Source organism: Marmota flaviventris, chromosome 4 (genome assembly GCF_047511675.1).
Source record: "Marmota flaviventris isolate mMarFla1 chromosome 4, mMarFla1.hap1, whole genome shotgun sequence".
In the NCBI taxonomy this organism is placed as follows: Eukaryota; Metazoa; Chordata; class Mammalia; order Rodentia; family Sciuridae; genus Marmota; species Marmota flaviventris.
In genome coordinates, this window is record NC_092501.1 from 33,288,422 (window position 1) to 33,311,477 (window position 23,056).

The 23,056-nt window shown below is 40.2% G+C and overlaps 1 protein-coding gene and 1 pseudogene across 2 annotated transcripts; both read right to left on the bottom strand.

Moving 5' to 3' along the window:
- Window positions 1-261: 261 nt before the first annotated feature.
- Slc35g1 (solute carrier family 35 member G1) lies at window positions 262-9,063 on the bottom strand. 2 transcript variants are annotated; one of them, XM_027939960.2, is made up of 3 exons: window positions 8,789-9,063; window positions 4,654-4,834; window positions 262-2,772 (listed from the first exon to the last, which is right to left on the bottom strand). In XM_027939960.2, the coding sequence occupies exons 1-3, from the start codon at window positions 8,979-8,981 to the stop codon at window positions 2,034-2,036; spliced, it is 1,113 nt and encodes a 370-aa protein (XP_027795761.1). In that variant the 5' UTR covers window positions 8,982-9,063; the 3' UTR covers window positions 262-2,033. The 2 variants fall into 2 exon arrangements, with proteins under 2 accessions (XP_027795761.1, XP_071467182.1); XM_071611081.1 differs by lacking the exon at window positions 8,789-9,063 and adding an exon at window positions 7,949-8,726.
- A 9,881-nt stretch (window positions 9,064-18,944) lies between these two features.
- Window positions 18,945-19,522, bottom strand: LOC114096393 (large ribosomal subunit protein eL21-like; annotated as a pseudogene).
- Window positions 19,523-23,056: the final 3,534 nt, after the last annotated feature.

Here is a 23,056-nt window from a genome sequence, read left to right on the forward strand (position 1 = left end):
CAAGTACTAAAGCCACACTGTTGAAATAAAACATGTCTCTAGAATATAGGTCCAAAGGGATTTAACTTTCAAGATCCTATAGATTCTTTTATTTTGCAAGGTAGAAAACTGGAATTAATCCATCTTAGGTAGCTCCAGGTGTGGTTCATTTTCCCTATATTTTTTTCATGACAGTATGTGGGGGGAGGCCATGAAAACCCATCTTGGGCAGATCTCCTCTCTGTCATCTCTAATCTATGGAGCATGGCTCCTATATGATGATTTCTAAGATACTTTTGAGCTCAAAAATGCTCAGATTTTTAAATTATCCACAGTACTTTCAAAATGATACTTTCACAAGTTTTAATTCCAATATTGCAAGTTAGGTAAAAGTTGATTGAGCTGACTCACCTAAAGAGAGACTTCATTTAGCATTTGTCAGGTGAAAAGCATTAGTTAACTAGATAACCAAAAGCCTAAAGTTCCCTTTTGGAATTACTGGAAAAGGTCTTTTCTCACCAAAGCATAAATCCCAGAAATCAAATTCCTTACTTTGGAAGAATTGTAATGAGAGGGTGGGAAAGAACCTTTAGCCTTTCTACTCAACAGCTTAAGATAATGATAGATGATGTATCTGACACAGTAAGCGTTGGAGGCCACTAAAGGTTCATGTGCATGTATTTCCTATATTGGGACTAACCTGCCACACTTTCCTAGATACCCAATTCTTTCTTCAACTGGAGAATATTGGCCAGAAGATGCTCCAGATAAAAAAAATGTATTCTTTGAATTCATGATGTATCGTGGTGCAGCTTGATAGTTAACATCATGCTAAAACACTAGAACTTCCCAGTGATTTTTTTTTTTCTATGTAAGAAACTATAAAAGTCAATGAACTGTGGGGTTCACAGGTCATTACATTTAATGTATAGCATAAGCATTATTACATATAATCTCATAAAGGAAAAAAGACTAAGTTTAATAGTAGAACTGCATTTTTAAAAGTTACTTAAAGTCTATAGTCCAAAGATAGTGATTCAGTAGGTAAGGGAGATACCTATTAGGATAAACCTAATGAAAGTGAGTGTTGTAAGTTAAAATAGTAAAATCTTAGCAATATTATAGGTTTCAACCTAATAAGATCCTGAGAAAATTTTATTTGGCATCACACTATAAATTCAAGGAGAATTTATAGAAAAATCACATCTCAAGTGAGAAGAAAACACTTCAGGATAGAAGTGTGCACACTGATCATGCCAAGATTTTGCTCTTGTGATTTAAAGACTGGAAATCTTGGAATGTTTAAAAAAAAATAGTGCAGTGTCAAAAAAAAAAAATAATGCAATGTCAAAAAACAAAAGAGGACAGAATTATAAAATGATATCTACAGTTGCTAATGCCACTGAAACAGAAAATTACTGACCAAATTTGGTCATTTAAAGACTTTTTAAAGGTTACATATAAAAACTCCACCATCAAAATGAAAAGGCACAAATGAGTTAAAAGTATGATTGGTAATCATTTATAAAATCCTCAAAAATAAGGCCAATTCATTTGACTATTAATACCAATAAGTAGGCACCTATACCAAACTTCAGTTTTGGCATCCTAAATGGAATTATGTTGCAAATGAATTGTTAACATAATACTAATGATAGCAGCATTATCAATAAGTTTCTTAGGCTCTACACAGCTAAAATAATTTCTAAAATTTCCCCACTCAAATCCCATCAGTACCAAAAATATGTTTAAAAATTATATATTATTAAGAGTCATAAATTTTTTTGCAGTTTTTCTTCAAATAATGAGCTCTCTTCTCATCAAGGCCACCTCAACAACAGCAAAAACAAAACAGAAAACTACCAAAAAATTTTGCTAGACTACCCAGGATAGCTATTCTTAATTAAAGACATACCATATCCAAAAATGGTACTTTATTTATGAAATTTATTAAATATAATCAATTAATAATTGCAAATTTCCAGGTGTGTGTGTGTGTATTTGAAATGGTTGATGGTGTACTTGAAAAAAATATCAATTTCAGCAATGATGCTTCATTTGGAACTCTGGAACCATCTACGAATGGCTGCTCCAGCACTACTGGCTACTACACAGAAAGCACCACCCACTGTCCACCAGCTTGGTATGTCATTAAAGAAAATAATCTGAAAAATAAAAGCAAAGACCACATCCATTGTCTTCATTAGTGCTACGGGTCCTGCATTTTCTATTTGAAGTGCTTTTGTGATAAATATCTGACCCCCCAAACCAAAGAACCCAATGAGTATAAGAAACAGCCTGTCCAAGCCACAGTAAGGCACACTCCATTCTCCTATTATAAAGAGGACGATGATGCTTTCAGTGAGGCCAAGTATGACATAATACCAAATGCTCAGAAAGTAGTCCACAGATTTTCCCATTTTTCTTAGGATAACTAGAGTCACCGCAGCAAACACGGCATGTCCGATTGCCGCAATCATTCCCTTAAGATGGACTGAATAACTTTCTTCCATCCCCGAAGTGTCGGAACCAAACAAAAATGGTGGTCTCACGATAAGGATCACTCCAGTGATTGTGAACAAGGTGAAGAAAGCATCCCAAAGGCTATACTTTTCCTTGAGAAATATCCAAGCAAATAGAGATGTAAACACTGGGCAGCTAAACGTGATAACTGTGGCATCTGCGAGGGACGTTGTCTGGAAAGCATAGTATATAAGGATCATGGCAGTAGAACCAAAGACTCCTCTGAGAATGAGGAAAATTCGTTGACCTTTTGGACCTATAAACCCAGTTCTGTAAATTCAAATGAAGAAATGCATATTAAGTGAACTTGGTATTTGTTTTTCAAGCAAAATGTGTAAACATTTCAAAAGTACTAAATATCAAAAGGGAATAATAAATTAATCATAATATCTGCCACTGAATATTATATACCTTTAAAAAATGTTTTTTAAGTATAGCTAATGACATTAAAAGTGTTCACAGTACAAGCAAAAATAGCATACAAGAATCTCATAAACAATATAAATCAGTAAATATAGATATTATACATACATCTATGATTTTTATGTTTGCAAAAAAGATAAAAAGGAAAATAGGTTGGATGTTAATAGTTATACCTTAGCAGGTAGACTCATAATTTTCCTTATTTTCTCCAAAATTTTTATGATGAAAATGTGTCATTTTTATAATAAATATAATTTCAAAATTTATTAGCACTGTAAAGGGAAATTTGATCCTAGCGAATGTGCACTCTCAATCTCATGAGTTTTTCTATAAAAGTTGAAGCAAAGTGAAAATTTACTTTAGCCACTGAATGTGAAACAACTTTTTGTTATCCTTATGACAAAAGAGTTAAAATACATTACAAAAGCATGTGTAGTGTTTGGATAATATCCGGACAGCTCTGGATATTCAGAATTAGAAATCAAAGAGTGGCTACCCTCGGCCCATTTTTTGAAAAGCCAGGAGTTAGTCTTCTGTGATAGTGAAACATAAAATGTGTCAAAACAGATTAGGGCCAAAGATTTTAAGAAAACTCTTGTGACAATATTTTCATCCCCAAATGGAGAAGGTGGTTATGTTAGGCTGAGTTCTGTTGCCACTAGTACAAATTTCTTATCTTATCATCATTTATTTTCTTAAGTTATCAAGAGTTGCACATATTCACACTGGAAATCCTGATAACATTTATCTTAGTAGATTTTCACTTTTTGCAACAATTCCTCACTCAAGACATGGAGTGAAACTCTTCTAAGTGAATTGGCATCATGTTAGGAGACACAAGGAGACTTAGGTGGCAAACGGGTAAAGATTTTAATTTGGGGTTTAAGCATCTCTGCCCATAGACAGGGAGAGCCAGGCAGCCAGCTAATAGGGACCCACTGGCCTCTCTCCCAGGGTTCAAAGTACACTGGGGTGTGTGTAGGTTATAACAACCTGAGAACGCATGATTTAATCCTGGGGAGAATGGGGGATTCCACAGGGAAGCCAAAGAGGTATTGGCAGGGATGGAGGGATGTGGGGGGAACAGTGAGGGGACAATAAATATAGTGTTCATATACTGTTATGTTCTACATACACAAAGCACTCTGACCTAGAATAAATCTTACTTGACTCTTGCAAACCACCTTGCAGGGCAGAAGACAGAGTATCATTCCAAAGGAGGAAGCTGAATACGAAAGTAGCCAGAAAGACCTTGTTCAAGGTTATCCTTATCCTTATAGCTTTCTGGGGAAGACCTAAATCTTAAACTACTATGGCCTTGTGCCTACACTGGTAAGAGAGCAGCCTGTTTCATTTAAAGAAACCTCTGACTCTAGGAGACACCACTACTTCCTTACCTTTACTTTTTTCCTTCCAAATACTAGTGATGCCAAAGGGAAGAAGGGAAGGTGGTACAAGGTGAAGGGAATTATATAGGGAAAGCTTTATTTTCAAAGCGGGGTAGTGGTGGTGAATGACTCTCTCTCCTCCTTTTGTGGACATGTGGTAAGCGCTTACAACAGCATCTTGTGTGGATAGATTCATGTGCCTTTTTACTTATCAGAGCTAAGGGGTATAGAAACTGGTAAATCTATGATAAAGCAGATACTGTAGAGAAAATAAGGCAGGTCAAAAGATTGACATACATTTATTAATAGCTTCTACTTTGCAGCTTTAAGAAATACTTACTTTCTGTATATTAAGCAAGGGATAATAACTAGCACTTGGAACACACATCGAAATGCACTAATTTCTACAGCATGGACGTCTTGTACTTTTTTAACAAATAAAGAGGCCACTGAGAAAAGGAAGGCAGACAATAATGTGTAAAACAAGCCAAGTCCAGGACAGGGTGCTTTCTTCTTGGTTTCTGAAAAAGATTAAATTCTGGTTAGTCCTTGCTTCCCAGTGTACTTTTTTTTTTTTTTTTTTACATCATTTGCACTTAAAAATTGAGAAAAATGGAACTGTGTCAATGGCTAACAGACTACAAATACTTCCTTCTAAGCATATCCATTTTTTGGACCTGTACCATTTCCCCCATCAATTATGAAGAACCCCTAGATAAGGGCAACAATTTAAACCATTTAAAAAATACTGTTTCACCCTATAAAATGGATTTCCTTTGGCTTACTGAAGAATCACCCTCTCTTACAAGTCACGAAGCAAAAAGCTTGCCAAGGCAGTGAGAGAAATCTTCAAGAAACACTTGTCAAGATGGAAGTGAAAAATACTTCCCCTCTCACTAGTGAACATGGCTTTTTGAAGAAAGTGTTCTTTTCTGGAAAACAGTTAATAACAGGGTTATCTGATCATTTGTTGATTTGGTGAGCCCGTGAGCTCCTCCAGGGCTAGGATCTCAGCTATCCTGTCCCTGCCTGGCAGATGGAAGACCCTGAATAAATATTTGGTGAAATCAAAGAATATGAGAGAACTTCACAAAAGACTTAAGAGTCTAACAGGACTGGCAACAACATAACATGGGAAGGTTCTCTGTTATGGAATCCTGAACTGTAAATCACATACGTAACATGGTTCACGACTCATCTTTCCAGTTGAGGGCAGGGGCTGCAGGGTCCCCAGTGCCCTCTGACTCCCAGGAGTTTTGCAGAGACTCACTTCATCTAATCCTTATTTCTTTGCTTCATCTGAACCAGGAAACTTGTGCTTTCTCCAGAGCATCCAGTGTTCAATCTGCTAATGACAATCTGTGTTTAGCCCCTTCTTGTCTTAGTTTCCTGTCACAGGAGTAGAACCTGCTTTCACTGTCACTCCTTGGTCAATGAAAGCAAACAGAGCAAGGTAAGCAGAACACTCCCTAAAAGACCACACACTGAGGACAAGAAGGAAATACAACTGACTGATGTCAGTTAAGAGCACACTGAACATGATGAGTGTGTGAACATGTACAATTTGCTGGAAAACTAGGATTATCATTTCAATCTAGGAAGGTACAATGTGTTACTCAGCTATAGAACACTATTGCATAACAATGTTTTTTTTTTTAAATGTCCTTCTCAACATCCTCATGTCAGTTAGATACCTTTGCCCACAAGTGACTAAAAATCAAGACCAAAGTGTGATGATGCAGTCCTTCCGGGGTCACTGTATAGCCTGACCTTTGTAGTCAAAGATACCCCCTCTCATCAGAGACCTCCACTCTTCCTCTTCTGCACATCTGGAGAGACTGCTTTGAAGCTAGCAACCATTAACTCTTATAGGTGCCAGAACCTTCTATGTTCTATTCTGTCCCTACATATTCAAATAGTGCAGAAGTGAACTGCATATGCCCACTCAGGCCATGAGAAGGAAGTTTTAGAGGACTTCCAAGTTAAGTACCACAAAATGCATGCCTTGCCTGTGGTCAGCCCTGGAGTTTAACTTCTGAAATTTCAGAATTCAGATCCAAATAAAACAGTTTTTCTTAAAAGCAACCCAGCCCACGATACATAGAAACTGTACCCTCAGAACAGAATGAGAAGGTCAAGGACAGAAAACATCTCCCTGCTCTATAATTCAAGGATGTCCTCCAACCTAAACTTGTCAATTTTTCTCCAGGAAAATTTCAGTTTAACATGATATTTAACTGTTTTAAAAGGTAATTTTACACTCTTGGCTCTGATGATCTTTCCCTTTAAAACACATACACACTTTTTTTCTTTAAACCTATAAATACTTAAGGCTCATGTTTCCGGATTGGACAGGACAGATGTTAGAAGGCTTAGCTGAATCTGATTATTTGTTAATGAAGGTGAGGGATGAGGGTGAGGAACGGGTATACTCAGGCAAACCTCAGTCTTTTACTGAATAATAATTTCAATTCTGTCAATGGAGATGAGCAACAGGGTGGGATAACCCAGAGAGGTGTGTGCTCATGTAATGTATTTCCACGAGCACATGGAACATATCCAATAATGTGGCAACCCTAAATAATTCAAATTAAGTAAGTGTAATTTCCCAAAGGAAACTGAAAATTTGCTCAGCTCTTTGAGCCTCTGCTTTAAACTGGTGATCACAAATCTGGTTGGGAATTAGAATCCCCTGAGTAACTTTAAAAAACTCAATTCCCAAGCCCCACCCCAGACCCACTGAAACAGAACCTCTGGGGCTGTAAAAGCTCCATTATTTGAGGACCACTACTGGTCAACAGAACTCACTCCTTCCAGGAAGATACAAGGCCCAGTACTAAGCCAACTTCTCCCTGCTTCAGCCTAAGATCTACATTATTCCTGAAGAAAGCAAAAAGATCTCTTAGGACAGCTGTACACTGTCTGTTAGGGTCATGCAAGAATGCAAGAAAAATGGGTAAGAATTCTAACCTGAACTTGAACATCAACATTGTTAAGATAACTACTTAGATAGAGTCTAAAAAGGAGACAGTCAAAAAGTTCCATGACAACAGTATAGTGGTTTAAAATACTTTTTATGACAATCTTCTTTTCAGATTGTTATCTGATTGCCTTACAATAACTATTACTAAGTCTTATTGTTAGGAATTTTCTTTGAAGTTAAAAGACACCACAAGATTCTTAGGTGTGCTCAACACAGGTTTGTCATTTTGCCATGTGTTAAGTATTCCTTGTTGATTCACAAAGAGGAAATGTTCATGACTTTGCAAGGATTGACTTAGGATTTATGACATTTAGCCACTGGCTGATAAGGTGAGAAACTGACCTCTTCAAGAGCTGCTCACTGACCAATTTGAGGTAACCTGGCTCTAGAGGTACCAGTGCTTGTATAAATGACCAAAAATCGGACAAGTTTCTATGAGCACTTAAGGAAGAAATGGAGCAAGAATCATCTTCCAGGGCTTGTCTCTCTAAATTGGGTAAAGTGCATACAGTGAGGAGGTAATATTGAGGCAAAATTAAGATAAAGGAGATAAAATTAAGAGACATAGAAATCCCAGGTCACATTTAAGGGAGGAGATCCAGGAGATCTGGGGATGCAAACATTATAACTTGGTCTTAAAACGAGACCTCACTATGTTTCCTTCTAGGAAGCTGTGCCATGGAAAAGGCCTTGGGCTGGGTCTTTGACAAGCTGGGATCCTAAAGCTGGTGCTGCTCAGACCTGCAGTGTTTCACACAGTCAGACCTTGGAAGAAAAACAAAAACAAAACAAAACAAAACAAACTCTCCCCAAATCCTCACTTTCCTGGAACTCACTTTTCTTCTTTGTCAGAGACCAAGGGTTGTCACAGGGTAGAGGGGGGTGGGGTGCGGAAGGGGTTTCCTGTCTTTGAGGACTAGGAAATCCTTAACAGGGAGTTTTGCATAAGTTGCTAAAAAGTCCTCCTATTCTCCAAAGGTTAAGCACCAATGGTCCTACTCAACTTTGCCTTTCCAAGAGTCTAAGGTTCTGGGACAAACACTTTTTTGGAGCAGACATGCTTTTCAACTTCCTCTTCAAGGAGTCGGGTTTAGGACCGAGATAAGTTTTTGAGGGTCAGCTTTCTTTTAACCTCGGCCTTGGCCTCTCTCGCTAACCTCCCACCTACTACTTCCTCGGGGAGGGCACAACAAACAGCAATCTGACTCCAAGGTCCTGCCAGCAACACTAATTACAGGAGGAGCCTTAGAATCCGCAAAGGGTTGCGAACACAATCCGAAACTTTCTCCAGTCTTGGCGCCGGCGGGGGCACGGAGGGGCTTGTGCTTTGCAGCCCCCAGGTGACAGCTCGACGGTCTTCCCGGGCGCGGGGCGGAATGCTGAGGGAGGCGCGGTGGTCACTGTACCCTGTCTGCGGAGACCCCAGCCCCAGCCCGCCGGCCCCCGCCCGGCCCCCAGGTGAGACCCGCGCCCGGGCCGCACGCGCACTCACCGGGCTCCGCGCGAGAGCAGCACGGCGAGGATCTGCAGAGCCAGCATCTGCCGCCTCCGGGTGCCCCGGCTGCCTCGGCGTCCGTAGGCTCCTCGCTGGCGTTCGAAGGCGCGTGGTCGGTCAGCTGCAGCCCAGACTCCAGAAGCTCGGCAGGCTCCCCGGCGCGCTCCTGGGCGCTCTCTTGGGGCCCCATCTCGTGGCCCACGCTCTCCCGGCGGCCGGCGCGCCGTCTGGCGCCGACAGCAGCCGCTCGGCTGCCCTGTTCTTCCGGCCGGCGGTGGCGCTCGTGCGCATGCGCGCGCTCCCTCCCGACTCCCCTGCTCCCTTGGGACCGCGCTTCTGTCCTCCGCTGCCCTCTTGAGTGCTTCTCCCGGAGCTTCTTGCCCAGGGGCAGATCCGCCGCCTCCCTGGTGGGGCTGCGGTCAGGCTAGACGGGCCAGCGGCTTTGGACCATCCTTCCCAGGGCACACTGGTCCTCTCTCTGTCTTTGCACAGACAGGGAGGGACGCTGGGTTTCCAGCCCTGGCGCCGCGGGTCCCTGTGACCTTCTCTTGAGATTCAGAGATTGAGTATTTATGTATTGGTATGGCACCGCATTCCGCACCTTTGGGATACCCTGGAGACTGCAGAACACTGTGCCTGTCTTTAACCCACCAGGGGCTTGTTGTCTGTTTCTCTCTTGTCTCATTGCTATTTTACTGGTTTGGGAAGTAATGTGTAATCATTGGGAAAAATATATAAGGCGAAGCAGAACTCATTTAGGTGCTTTTTGCAATAGTTAGGACACAACACATTATTAATCTGTTTTTTGTTGTTATTGTTGTTAACTAAGGCATCCTGATTGAGTCAAATGTAAGATACAAATTATCTTATCTAGTAAGATCAAAGATACATGTCATTTGACCTCAGGATTCACTAACAGTCCCTTTATGCTGGTGTCTCTTTCTGTGTGTGTGTGTGTGTGTGTGTGTGTGCGCGGGCGCGCGCGTGTGCTGGGTTGCAGGGGTGGTACTGGGGATTGAACACAAAGACGCTTTACCACTGAGCTACATCCTCAGCCCTTTTTATTTTTTAATTTTAAGACAGGGTCTCACTAAGTTGCTTAGAGTCTCTTTATATTGCTGAGGCTGGCATGGAACTTGTGATTTTCCTGCCTCAGCCTCCTGAGCCTCTAGGATTACAGGCATACACTGCTGCAGCTGGTCTCTTTATGTTTAAGTACTTCTTTTTTCATTCCTTTGCTTGCTCTAAATGTGACAGGACATTCTCTGGGCAAAGATGAAGGTGTGTAAGCCATTCTAGTCCAGTCTCCAAGCAAATTACCAAACAAGAGAGTGAGGTTTGTCTTTTTTCAGACATCTCCACAAATGGAAACAGTACTAGACTCTAGGAATCCTACATTCTGGCCTGAGTGTGTGACCTCAGACAGTCACAACTGTACCCCTTGAAGCCTTGATTAATATTCTTTATCAAATAGAGATGAAATGTTTCTCTTCCTACTTTACAGAGTTGCTCTGCAAATAATATGTCATTAACAGCCCCTGGAAAACATTTTACTGGAAAATCAAGATGTATTTTTACCTAGGGTGAACATACAGTTTGTCCTTCAAACTGGAACTTCTTTTTTTAAGATTAGAAGGGTGAGCTCTTTTAAAACTTATGAGGACAATAGGCATAAACTGGGACTGTCCTAGGCAAACTGGGACAAATGGCCACCTGAATTCTAGCTAGATTAATATATATCATTGCCATGTCTGGAAAAAGAAGTTAAGGCTGATCAAAAATATATGCAACAGGGCTGGGGCTATAGCTCAGTGGTAGACAGCCTGCTTGCACGTGTGAGGCACTGGGTTGGATCCTCAGCACCACATAGAAATAAAAATAAATAAAGATATTGTGTCCATCTACATCTAAAAAAATTTTAAAAATAAATGCAACAGCTTTTGTTGTTGTTGCAGGGAGGGAGGGTTAGGGTGGTAGATCATGAATATGAAGGAACAACCAAAAAGCTTCTCCAAATATCAGGAAAGTCGGGTGCAGTTTCACAGTTGCATTCTAGGATGTAGATGTGAGGAGAGTCTGAAGAATCTCCCTCTTCAAATGATGAAGATGGTGGCTAGGGAGTGTGAAGAGGAAGAAAGGAAGTGCCTAACGTGTAAGGCCCTGGGTGCCATCCCCAACAACCCCCCCCCCTCAAAAAAAAGAAAGAAAAAGAAAAAAGTGTGATGAATTGAGAAAGTGTCCTGACCACTTCATTTTCAATACCATCCTTAAAAAAGGAGAAGAATAAAAAAAGAAGGAAAGTACCATTGTGACTAAGATTTGGAGGCATAATTTCAGTATTGTAGTTTCTTTCCTTTAACTTTCTCCCCTTCCACTGCTGACCTTGAGAAATGAATGGTATCAGTCATATTCATTCTCCCATCTTAGCTAATCAAGAGCCATGCAGAAACAAAGACAACTGATAAGAAAAATATGAACCACACCAGACTCAAAAGTCATGGGCCTGCTGCAGCTTCTCCTAGGAGGCATGCAGACGTTCTTCCTTGAGCTTTGTTACATCAGGGCTTTGGTGACAGTGACACGGAGTTGGTGAGGATGGATTTCACTCACCCTTATTGTGAAGGATGGGGGAGACCTGCTCTCAGCCAATTGTAACAGTCAGATGTTACATTCTGACCCAGGTAGAGGAGACAGGGAAGAAGGCTTGACTTTGAGGTGGCATGGAGATGGAACGGACAGGATTCACTGACTGGATGAGAAAGAGTATTGCATGAGATGTTCCAACTGAAACTCTTCTGCATCTAAGGGGATTCCGTCTTCCAGTGAGGACAGGAGCTCCCACCATGATGCCAGTAAGCATGGTGGGGGTGGCACTTCTGAGGTCAAGAAGCAAGACGAAAGCGGAGGAGAGATGGGTTCTACTTGTCCCTGTTAGCACCTGGAAGTCCATTGTCCTTGCTGTTCCCATGGCAACAGATGGAGACCTTCGTGTACTGCCAGAGTGAGCCTCCTGACTTCCAGTACTGTTTGCATGTCAAGGGTGTTCCCATGCGAGACATTTGTATATCAGGAACTGTCTTTTTTTCTAGTATGTCACTGCATGCCTACCAGACTGGTACCTGGGTACTGATTTGAAAGACTGCTTTTTTTTTTATTTTTCAAAAAAGATCATAGTTTCTTACCCTTTCAATTAATGTACCTCATGACTCGGGACATAGAAATTTGTTCCAAAGAGTGCAGCCTGATGTTTATGTTTGGGGGGAAAAAATCAGTACTGTGAAACACAAGATCATACTTCTAAAAAACCTTGTTAAATGAAAGAGGGAACATGCAAAAGAGAGGTATAAATGGATAAATGTAGCCTAGTATACCAGAGAGAGAGAGGAAAAATAAACTGTTCAGATAGTTGATATGAACTGACTCTGGAAATATAACAAGAAAAAAAAAGCCAGGAATAACTCCTCAAAACATTATACATAGAATCACCATACGATGTAGCAATTCCACTTTAGGTGTAGACCTAGAAGAATTGAAAGCATGAACTTGAACAGGTTTTTGGAATGCCCGGTACTCATAGTGTATATGCAAATGAAATAAACCAAACATAAAGGATAAATATCCTGTACTTATTAGAGGAGCCTAGTGTAGTCAAATCCATGGAGACACAAAGAATAGGGAGTTAGTGTTTAATGGATGTGGAATTCAGTTTGGGAATGGTGAAAGAGTTCTGTGGATGAACAGTGGTGATGGTATGTCACCATGTGAATGCACTAATGCCTCTGAATGTGTACTTAAAGTCGTTTAAAGGGTAAATTTTGTGTTATGTACATGTTATTAAAAATTTTTTTTAAAGGTTAAAAAAGTTGCCAGGGGAAACCCTTCTGAGAGTGTCATCGACAGATAATAAACCAGCAATGTGCATCCAGAGTTGAAGTTAACCTAGGCCTGCACTCACACCGAGGCATGCAAGGTATTTTCTTCAGCACCAGTCTTGCCCTTTCTTCAGCTCTGGCTCACAAAATGAAGATGAGCATAAAAGAAAGAAACAACTGGAAGCCAGGCATGGTGGTGCACGCCTGTAATCCCAGCAAGTTTGAGGCCAGCCTCAGCAATTTATCCAGATCCTGACTCAAAATTAAGAAAATAAAAAGGACTGGGGATGTAGCTCATTGGTAGAGCACATCTGGGTTCAATCCTCAGTGCAAAAGAAAATAGAATAGAAAAAGTAAAAATAATAGGAGAGGAGAGGCAGCATGGTATAGTGTCTTCCAGGCTCTTGAAACTTACCTACCCAAGTATCCCCAGTTGCTAAAAAATGTCAACTTGGAACTCTGGGGTCAGAATTTAAAGTCCTTATCAGATTTTTAAGTTTCGTTAAAGTCCTATGTTCCAACTTAAAAATGCATGCCAATTTTCCTTTCTGGTCCCTGATATGTTTATCTTTATCTTCATACCATCTTTCATGTAACACATCTGACTAATGTTTGAATGCTTACATTGAACCATTTACAATTCCTGGCAGGCAGAGAGTGAGAAACAAAAGAGGCAAGGTTCCCGACCTCAGGGAAGGGGAGAGGTATGCTGGAGAATGGAAAAAAAAAAATGCTGGCATTATCTAGCAAAATTGCTGTTCCAGAGGGTGTGGGTCTGTCTTAGCTCTAGGCTTTTTGTCCTCTCCCAGTTTGAAGGATTGGCCTGGGAGTCCGCATGCTGGGTCTGGGCTGGTGCAATGCTCTGGATGATTCCCCTCTCTCTCCCAGCCTCCATTTCCTGAGTCACAGGGCTGCATCCCCAGCAATGATTGAGGGCTGGAGGTGCACCCTGCAGGCCTTGGCAGCTCCCTTTCCCTGTACCTGGGACTTTCTCCAGTTCTCCCTTGTTTTCTTACCCTTTGGTCTGTTCCCACACTGCAAAAGGTAACTCCTGTATACATAAATGATTTCTGACACCCCAGGGAACCTCTGTCCTCCTCTGAGAACTTTTTGTTTACAGATTCTCTGAGAGGGAGCATGCCTGAGCTTTTGACTTGGCCCCAGATGATTCTACATAATCCACTGTAACCTTGGATTTGTTGTGATTTGAGACTTGGATTCCACTCAGCTCTTGTTTTAATAACTACCATTTATGAAACACTCAAAATATGCCACGCACTATTAAGTATGTTGACTCTTTTAATCCTCCTGTGAACTTTATCAGGCAGTTGAGCATAATTGTTAAAAGCAGGACTCTGGAGTCAACTGCTCTGGGTTCCCATCTTGGGTGCTCCACTTATCAACTATGTGACTTCAGAAAAGAGATGGCCTCCCTTTTACTGAGCCTCTATTTTCGTGTCTATAAAATGAAGTAGCAGTAGCATCTAGCTGCTGCCAAGATGAAATGGGACAATACATACAGAGCACTAGATAGCAAGTACTCTTTAACAAAAAAAAGTATGCATTATATTGTGTGCATGCATGAATATGTAACAACAAATATCATCATTATGTACAACTGTAATGCACAATAAAAAATGTAGAAGAAATAAATCAAAGGAAAGCAAAACAAAACATCATGGGATATAGCAAAAACAAACAAAACAAATGTGTGAATTTTATTGTCCCCATTTTACAGATAGAAAAGTGAAGCTCAGAGATGTTAAGCAACTTGCCCAAAGTCACATTGATGGGGAAGGGAGGAGGTAGGATTAGCACCCAGGACTGTCAGTCCCCTAAGTGGGTAGCCTAGGTAACTGTTCATCCAGAACGTCTGATTGCTGGTTTCTGAGAGCACCTTTTTAGAACATAGTTTCTTTCACCTGATATTTTGGCTTGAACCCTGAGATCTATGCACTGTCAACATCAACATTCTGTGACAACTTTCGGTGTAACAGTGATGCTGTATGCTTTGCACCAGACTTATGGTGTCCTGTGCCTCTAAAATCTGAACCTTCTTGGAGTAAAATGCTATGAAAAAAAGCAGAAAATCAACTTTTAAAATGATGTTAACAGAAGCCACGATTCCTGCAGATGTGCATTTACCAGCAAATTTTGAGTCATTAGCCTACTAATCAGCCGTCTCCCACGCCTCCTGAAATCTCTGACTTCTTTCACTCTCCTTATTGGTTCATAAGTGTAGTTTCAACTACGTGCTTAATGCCAACTCATAGTTCTCATGCAGAAATTATACTTTGATGCTTCTACATATAGTGTCATGTTCATAATTATTTTTTGTAAAAATTTAAATGGGACTAGAATAATCATACAAAAAATATGGAAGTCATAAATGTATAACTCAATGAATTGTCAGTTACCCATGGAGCATACCCAAGTAAATTACACCGAGATCAAGAAAGAGAATGTGCTCAGTTCCCTAAAAATCCCTTTTGTGCCTCCTTACATCACTATACCCTCCAAACTTAAGTGCCATCTGGATTTCTACAACTATAGAATTAGTTTTTAAACTTCATGTGATTGGAATTATACGGTATGCATTTGTTAGGCTTTGAATGTGCCCCAAAGTTCATGGTGGAAACTTAATCCTCAGTGCAACAGTGTTGAGAAGTGGAATCTTTAAGAAATGATCAGGTCATAAGGGCTCTGCATTCTTGAATGGATTCATGCCATTAGTATGGGAATGAGTGAGTTGTCCCGAGAACAGATTCCTGATGAATTTGACCCCCTTCCCTTTCTAGCACATGTTCCCTCTTGTTCTTCTGCCTTCTGCCATGAGGATGACCCAGCAAGAAAGTACTTGCCAGAATGTCAGCACCTTGACCTTGGGCTTCCCACCTTCTAGAATTGTGAGACATAAATCTCTGCTCTTCGTTATCCAATCTCCAGAATTCTGTTTTAGCAGCACAAAATAGATGAAGACAGCATTCTTTTTTTGCCCCCATGTGGTTCCTCTAATACCATATTTGTGAGAGTCACCTATGTTACTATGTACGACTTTTGTTGATTCTTTTTTTTTTACCATATAAGAGTATAGTGTATATCATACCTCATTACAATGTTGACTATCATGAGAGACACTACTACATTTAGAACTACATGTCTGTTGCCTATCTAATATATTTCTCTCGCAAAAACTTGGAGAGACTATTTGACCTGAGTTCCAAAAAGTGTTATGCCATCCTCTCCATATAGTGAACTCCAAAACTCACGTTTATATTTGTTCACAAATGTATATCAACTGTGTACTAAGTAACCAGGTACCAGGGTGGACATCAGACTGGAGGACCTTGAGGATTTAACAGCCTAGTGAGAAGGGGCAGAAACATCAGCAGATAAACACAGAATGCTGTGGTAATGTTAGAGAAAGCCAAACCTAGGACTGTTAAAATTACTTTAAATGATGTAATTTTTAAACATCCAGTCAAAGTTTAAAACATTCGGTTTTCACTCAGCTCGTATTAGGGAGCCAACCTTCTGGAATTCCCACAGGCGCCTTTATAGATCATTTAGAAGGCTTTAGGAAGATTAAAGAGAGTCACTCTGTTCAAAGGGTCTCAGTGTTCAGTCAATTGAGAAGATCCCATTATGCATCAAAGAAATGCCAGGCTTTCCTCCCCACAGGCTTCCCTACCTTTGTGTTCCCCTTAAATGTCCTCAGTCCTTTTCATTTCTTACTTACATCCTCTCTCAACCAGCCCATCCATTCTCTGGGCTTTAACTATCATTTGTATCTATCCATGACCCCCATATCTTTAATTCCATTTTGATATTTTCTCTGAGTTCATATTTAAGAACCTGAGGGCTGGGGATATAGCTCAGTTGGTAGAGTGCTTTCCTCACATGCATAAGGCCCTGGGTTCAATCCCAGAACCACCAAAAAAAAAAAAAAAAAGAAAGAAAAAAAGAAAAAGAAACTGATATGTGGGGCACAGTGGTACATACCTAAAATCCCAGTGATTTGGAGGCTGAGGCAGGAGGATCACAAGTTTGAGGTCAGCCTCAGCAACTTAACAAGACCCTGTCTCAAAATAAAAAACAAAAGGGCTAGGGATGTAGCTCAGTAGTAGGGTGCCCCTGAGTTTAATCCCTTGTACCAAAACAAAACAAAAACCAAAACCCTGATATTTAACTACCTATCAGGGCACATGGATCCCTGGTTGAACTGACTGCTGTCTTCACAATCCTCCCCTTCATCTCTCTCCTATCCCAGTGGAAGACCTACCAATCACTCAGACTGGGAGCCTTTTTAGATCCTTTCTCCACCGTCTCCCTCCAAATCTAATAATCTATAATCTAATAATCATATCATTCAATCAGACATGTTAATTCTACTTTATAACTACATCTTGACTCTGACCACTCTCTTTAATTTCATGGCCACTATGCTGATTTAGACTCCTTCCATCTTCCTCTGGATTATTTCCACTGCCTTCTTACAGATTGTTTGATTTCAGTCTAATTTCTCATACTGATCTGTCTTCTGAACCATGATTTAGAATGTGGATCTGATCATGTTGTTTCTTCACTTCAGTATCATCAATGATTCTCCTTTACCTATAATAGTACTTCCCAAAAGGTGTTCCCTAAATCTGCTGCGGTAGACTCGGATGTGCTAAGGGTGGCCAAGGTTGGCCAGATGTGTTATACCCCAGTGTACCACATATGTTTCCATTTTCCTCATGCAGCATGAATGGAAAGATTAGAAAGGACTGGCTACAAGATTTGGTACAGACTCCAGACCTTCCCAGCTTCTCTATCTCATCTCCAGCACTCATCATTTCCTAACTTATGATCTTCTGGTTGCCATTTCTTGTTGCCTGCAAAGCTACTGCTTGCCCAGGTTGACAGAAGAGCACAGTGGGCGAGCTCTGCTATCAGCCTGAAATGAACTTCTCCTTTTTCCATCTGGCAAACTTCTACACGTCTTTTAAATTTTGATTCATGCTTTGCCTTCTTGAGTAGCCTTCTCTGAGTTTCCAGGGAGGAATTGGCCATTCCAGCCTTTGTGCTTCCACTGTAACTCATAATCTATCTATTATGTGCTCTTCACCATTACTCATAATCAGTTATGTGCGCATGGGAACTTGTAATATACTGCTATTATGTGCTTCCATTGTGACTCAAAATCCTCCGTTACGCAATTCCACTGTAACTCATAATCTACCTCTATTATGCACTTTCACTGTAACATATAATCTACCTTAATTATGGCACTGTCATGCCAAAGAGCACCTTTTGGTTTACATATATATTTCCTTTGCTAGTTTGTAACTTGTTTGAGGCTTTCCATCTGTTTTCCCAGTGCCTGGCACAAAAGAGACTTAAGAAAAGATTAGGTAAACCAAATAAAATATGATAATTTATAGTGAGGATGGGGCAGGTTATGCTGCTGTGACAAGTGACTACACAATAGAAGTTTGTTTCTCAGTCAGCCTTTTGTCAATCAGGTTGATGGATGCATATCAGCTCATAGAAGTGTATCAACTCATGCTTCTATGGTCACTCCAGAGAATTATGCTTGCTTCTGTGTGTGTGTGTGTATGTGTGTGTGTGTCTGTATATGTGTGTTCACTTTTGAAACTTGTATAGTATATATAGCATAAATTTTAGTATTTTACCAAAGCGTTCAACTCAGTGGAGTTAATTATATTCACAATGATGTGAAGCCATCACTACTATCTAGATCCAGAAATTTTTCACAACTGCAAATGAAAATCCTATCCTCATTAAGCAGTCACTTCCCAGACCCACTTTTCTCAGCTCTTGGCAACCATTAATCTGCCTTCTACCTCAATGATATCTGACTATTCCGGACAGTTCATAACAATAGAATCATAAGATATGTGATCTTTTATGTCTAATTTCTTTCACTTATAATATTTTCAAATGTCATCTCTGTTGAGATATATATATATATATATTCAGTACTTCACCATGTTTCATTCTTGTTTATGGCTGAATAATATTTCTAATATTTTGTTCCTCTATTCATCAGTTGATGGATATTCCCCCCCCCATACCATCTTTGGCTAATGTGAACTGAGCTGCTCTGAATATTTGTGTGCAAGTTTTGTTATAGGAATAGAATTGTTGGGTCATATGGTAATTCTTTTTTATTTTTTATTTTTTTGTACCAGGGATTGAATCCAGGGTCACTGACCACTGAGCAACATCCTTTTTAATTTCTTATTTTGAGACAGGGTCTCACTAAGTTGCTGAGGCTGGCTTTGAACTTGTAATCCTCCTGCCTCTGGCTCTTTTTTTTTTCAATTAAAAAATCATTTTTATAGTCCATGGGCCTTTAATTTTTTTTTTTACATTTATTATGCCATGAATTCATAGGGAATAGTTTCCAGCGATTCAGGCTCCTTTCCATTTGTTCTCACAAAATGTGCTTCTCTGGGTGGGGCAGGCTGGCACTTCAGCTGAACCCAGGTACCTTTCTCTTTGACTTCCTTCTTTTTCTGATCATTTTCCTTCACATATTTCAGGAAGCTGTCTTGGCTCTTAAGAGTGCTTAATATGCCCAATACGCACATTAATTCTCTTGGCAAGAATCTTGCCCTTGCTTATTCTAACAATGCCAACAACATGCTGGGTATCATTGTAGACTCCCAGTTTTGCCATGATAACATTTGTGGAGCATTCCTTTTTGAACAATACCCATTCCCTTGATGTCTACAACATCACCCTTCTTATAGATTCTCATATATGTGGCCAAAGGAACAACTCCATGTTTTCTAAAAGGCCTAGACAACATATATCGGGTTCCTCTCCTCTTTCCCTTTGTGTTCTTCATTTTGGAAAATTACTGGAAGATGGCGGATCTGGATAAAAAGCCTCCCTCTGGCTCTTGAATTGCTGGTGTGTACCACCACACTAGGCATCACATGGTAATTTTATGTTTAATCTATTGTACAACCACCAAAGTGTTTTCAGCAGTGGTTACACCATTTTATGTTTCCTCTAGCAATATATGAAGATTTCAATTTCTACATGTTTTCATCACCAATTATTATTTACCATTTTTTAAAGAAAGTATTATTATTACCATTATGGCCAATACATGCTGTTGATAGATTCACATCACTACTCATGTTTTATTGGACAAGACAAATTATATGATCACATGTAACTTCAAGAGAGGTGGGAGGCCCAGTTCCATCACATGGCAGATGTGGGTGGATGCAGTGCTGGGATATTTGTGAACAGCCCTAATGACTATCACACAGTTGATGTCAAGGGAGACAAAAGATTAAATCAAAATAGACCCATCATGTCTCTGCTAGTCCTCATGCACAAATCAGGCCATTATCTCTTACTTAAGTATTATAAAGTTTCCAGAAGGAAATTGAAATAGAGAATTGCTGAGAGTGGCACAGATGTGAGCTTAGAAATATGGGAAGGAGGCATAAAGGCCGAGGAAAGAACAGAAACCAAGAAAAATAATCTAGGGCTAGAGATGTAGCTCAGTGATAAGAGTGCCTGCCTAGTATGTGCAAAGCCCTAGAATTGCAAAATGAAAAAAAAAAAACAAAAAACAAAAAAAACTTCTAAGTAGGATACTTAAGTTGGTTAATTATAAATACACTTTAGGAAAACATACAAGAGCGTATTTCTTTGAAAAAAAGTTAGATCTCTTTTTAGCACAAAATGTACTGTAGCCAAATACCACCCAAACTCTATAGTGATGAAACATTCACCCTAGAAGTTAATTCATCTCTCAACAGCTTCCCAAGTAACTGTGATGGTATATTTTGTTAGATAAATTAACTAAATGATAATCTTCTGATGCAACTACAAAATCATTCTTAAAAATAAGGAAATACAAATGTGCATGAAAGGATTTTGCTGAAAAGGAGCACTTGGTGTCACCCAGCAACCTTGCTCTGGAGTTTCCCTTAATGGGGTAATTTCAGCTGGCAGCTGGTGCAACCTTGAAATGATCCTGTTTGTTTTCCCTGCTCCCCGATGTGTAGAGGTCATTGCTGATAATAATGTAGTTGCTATTCCTTATTATCTGGAGTGTGATAACATGACAGAATTGCCTAGAAATGCTCTTTTTTTTTTTCCAATCTTGACATCAGCTCTGTGTCCACAATTGCTTCATACTAGATGCACATTTCAAAGCCCAAGAATATTTACATTTTAGAAATAAAAATGATCTAATGGGCTAGGGGAGGGGTATGAGTATCGTGTAATTTGCCCAGTTTGTAGCTCTGTAAGCAGTAAATAAATATTCATTGTTTACACGGTCTGTGTTTGAATCTCAGCTCCATCCCTACTAGTTTTGTGTTCTTAGACAGGCTTATTAATCTAGTGCATAGTAGTGTTTAGTCTTGCGAGGATTAAATGAGCTCATATATGTAAAATGCTAAGAATAATGTATGGTATACAGTAAGCACTACATAGATGATGACTGATTTTCAGGATTGTGCTCCCTCTTGATAATCACTTCCTCTTCCACCAGCCTAGGTTAGGCACCTCTGCTGTGTGCCTCTCTGACATGCTCCCCTCCCTAGGTCTAACCAGCAGTTAAAGGGAATTATAATTTTGTGTTTAATGTCCCACAATAGCTAGAAGTTCTGGGCTGGTAGAGACTCAGGCCATCTTCATCACTATGTCCTTATGTTCTCTGGTCCCCAATAATCTAAATATCATTGTTCTTAACTCACTACCACATGCCCTGAGGCTGCAGAAGTGGCCAACCTAATTTACTGGGGAACAAGGGAGGGCAGCAGTTGGCTGATATTTACCAGGACTTTGCGGAAACTCTGAGGAGAAAACTGCCGAGTCACAGGCATGCGTGTTGAGTGGAATGATCTCAACTGTAGGTCTTGTAACGTCGCTTCTTGGGCATGTAGCTTGGGCATGTAGCGGCTACTGGCTGCCCCCTCAGAAAACAAATATTCAATATCTTATCTTTGACATCATTATCTTTTATGCAAGTAATGGGATTCACTTGAACTCGCTTCAGAAAGGAAGGAAGAGTGAGAAGGGGTGAGGATGTCTATAAGGGCATACAGGGCAGATCTCAGAATTCAAGAGCAGGGTCACAGCTGGGTCCCTGAGGAAATGCCATCAGGAGCTGAGCCACCCTCTCAGGCTTCTTTCATTTTCTCTCTGGGGCCAGATGGCTCTTTGACATAGGTCTCCCTTACCATCTGCTTCTTTCTTCACCCTCTTCAGGCTGCCTCTCTTCATTGCTCCATTCAGTGTAAGAAAAGTCTCTGGGCTCCTGGGGTTGTGTGCCCTCAGTTCCAGCTGCACCCTGAGAATGATTAGCTGTTGCTACCACTAAACTTTTTTTTTTTTTTAAAGAATTTAACCCTTATTTTATTTATTTGTTTTTATGTGGTACTGTGGATCGAACCCAGTGCCTCACGGGTGCTAGGTAAGCACTCTACCACTGAGCTACAACCCCAGTCCACTACCACTAAACTTAACTTCCAGGGAAGAATCTGATTGGTTCAAATGAAGCTGGATGTTTCTCTTGATCTAAATCATAACTGCCAAATTTATCTATTACAAACATGGAAGTCTGGTGAGTAATTCTCTAGGAACAGGGTCACTGAGAGATGGGCAGATACTCTGGCATCCAAACATCGTCATCCAAAATGGTCCCCAATGTTATGCAAAGTTGGGTCGAGGCAATAACAGCATGGGGTTGTGAAAGTCAATGATTCTAAGATGAAATTATTTTTGTCAGATCAGGCAAAATTAGAGCTGGGAAGTAATGAAGGGGGAGTGCTCATGTCTAAGATAAGTAAGGACTTTTTAAAAGCCCCATAAGATAATCCTTTTCATTCTCAAGTACCCCGTGATTTGCTCAGCTGGCACCTACACACAGATTTCTGTAACCAAATTTATCTTTAACATCCTTTAAGACAGCAACAGCTCAGACAAGATGCTCTGGCCAGAACACTTGTCTGGCAATGGCACCCGTACCAATGAGCTGATACCAGCAGGAGCTGGGGGGCTCTCCAAGACCAATGGGCTTAGTATGCAAACAGCCACGTAAATTCCTCCCCTTTGCCTTTAAAAACTTCCCCTTGTCTCAACCTCTTTGACCATGTCTGTAGTTTACTAAGGCAAACTATGGTGATGTTCTCTAGTCCCGATAATCTAAATATCTTTGTTCTTGAGAAAATCTCTCTTTCTGATTATTCTTTAGGTTGACAGAGCATAAAACTTATCTTAACTAACCAGAAACCACTAGGTTTCAATAGATTTTGAAAACTGTCCTTTTGATGGGATTAAAAACATACAAAACCAAACTTTTTGGGATAGGACCTTATTTTAAGTGAACTATATAATTCTCTGAAAACAAGGT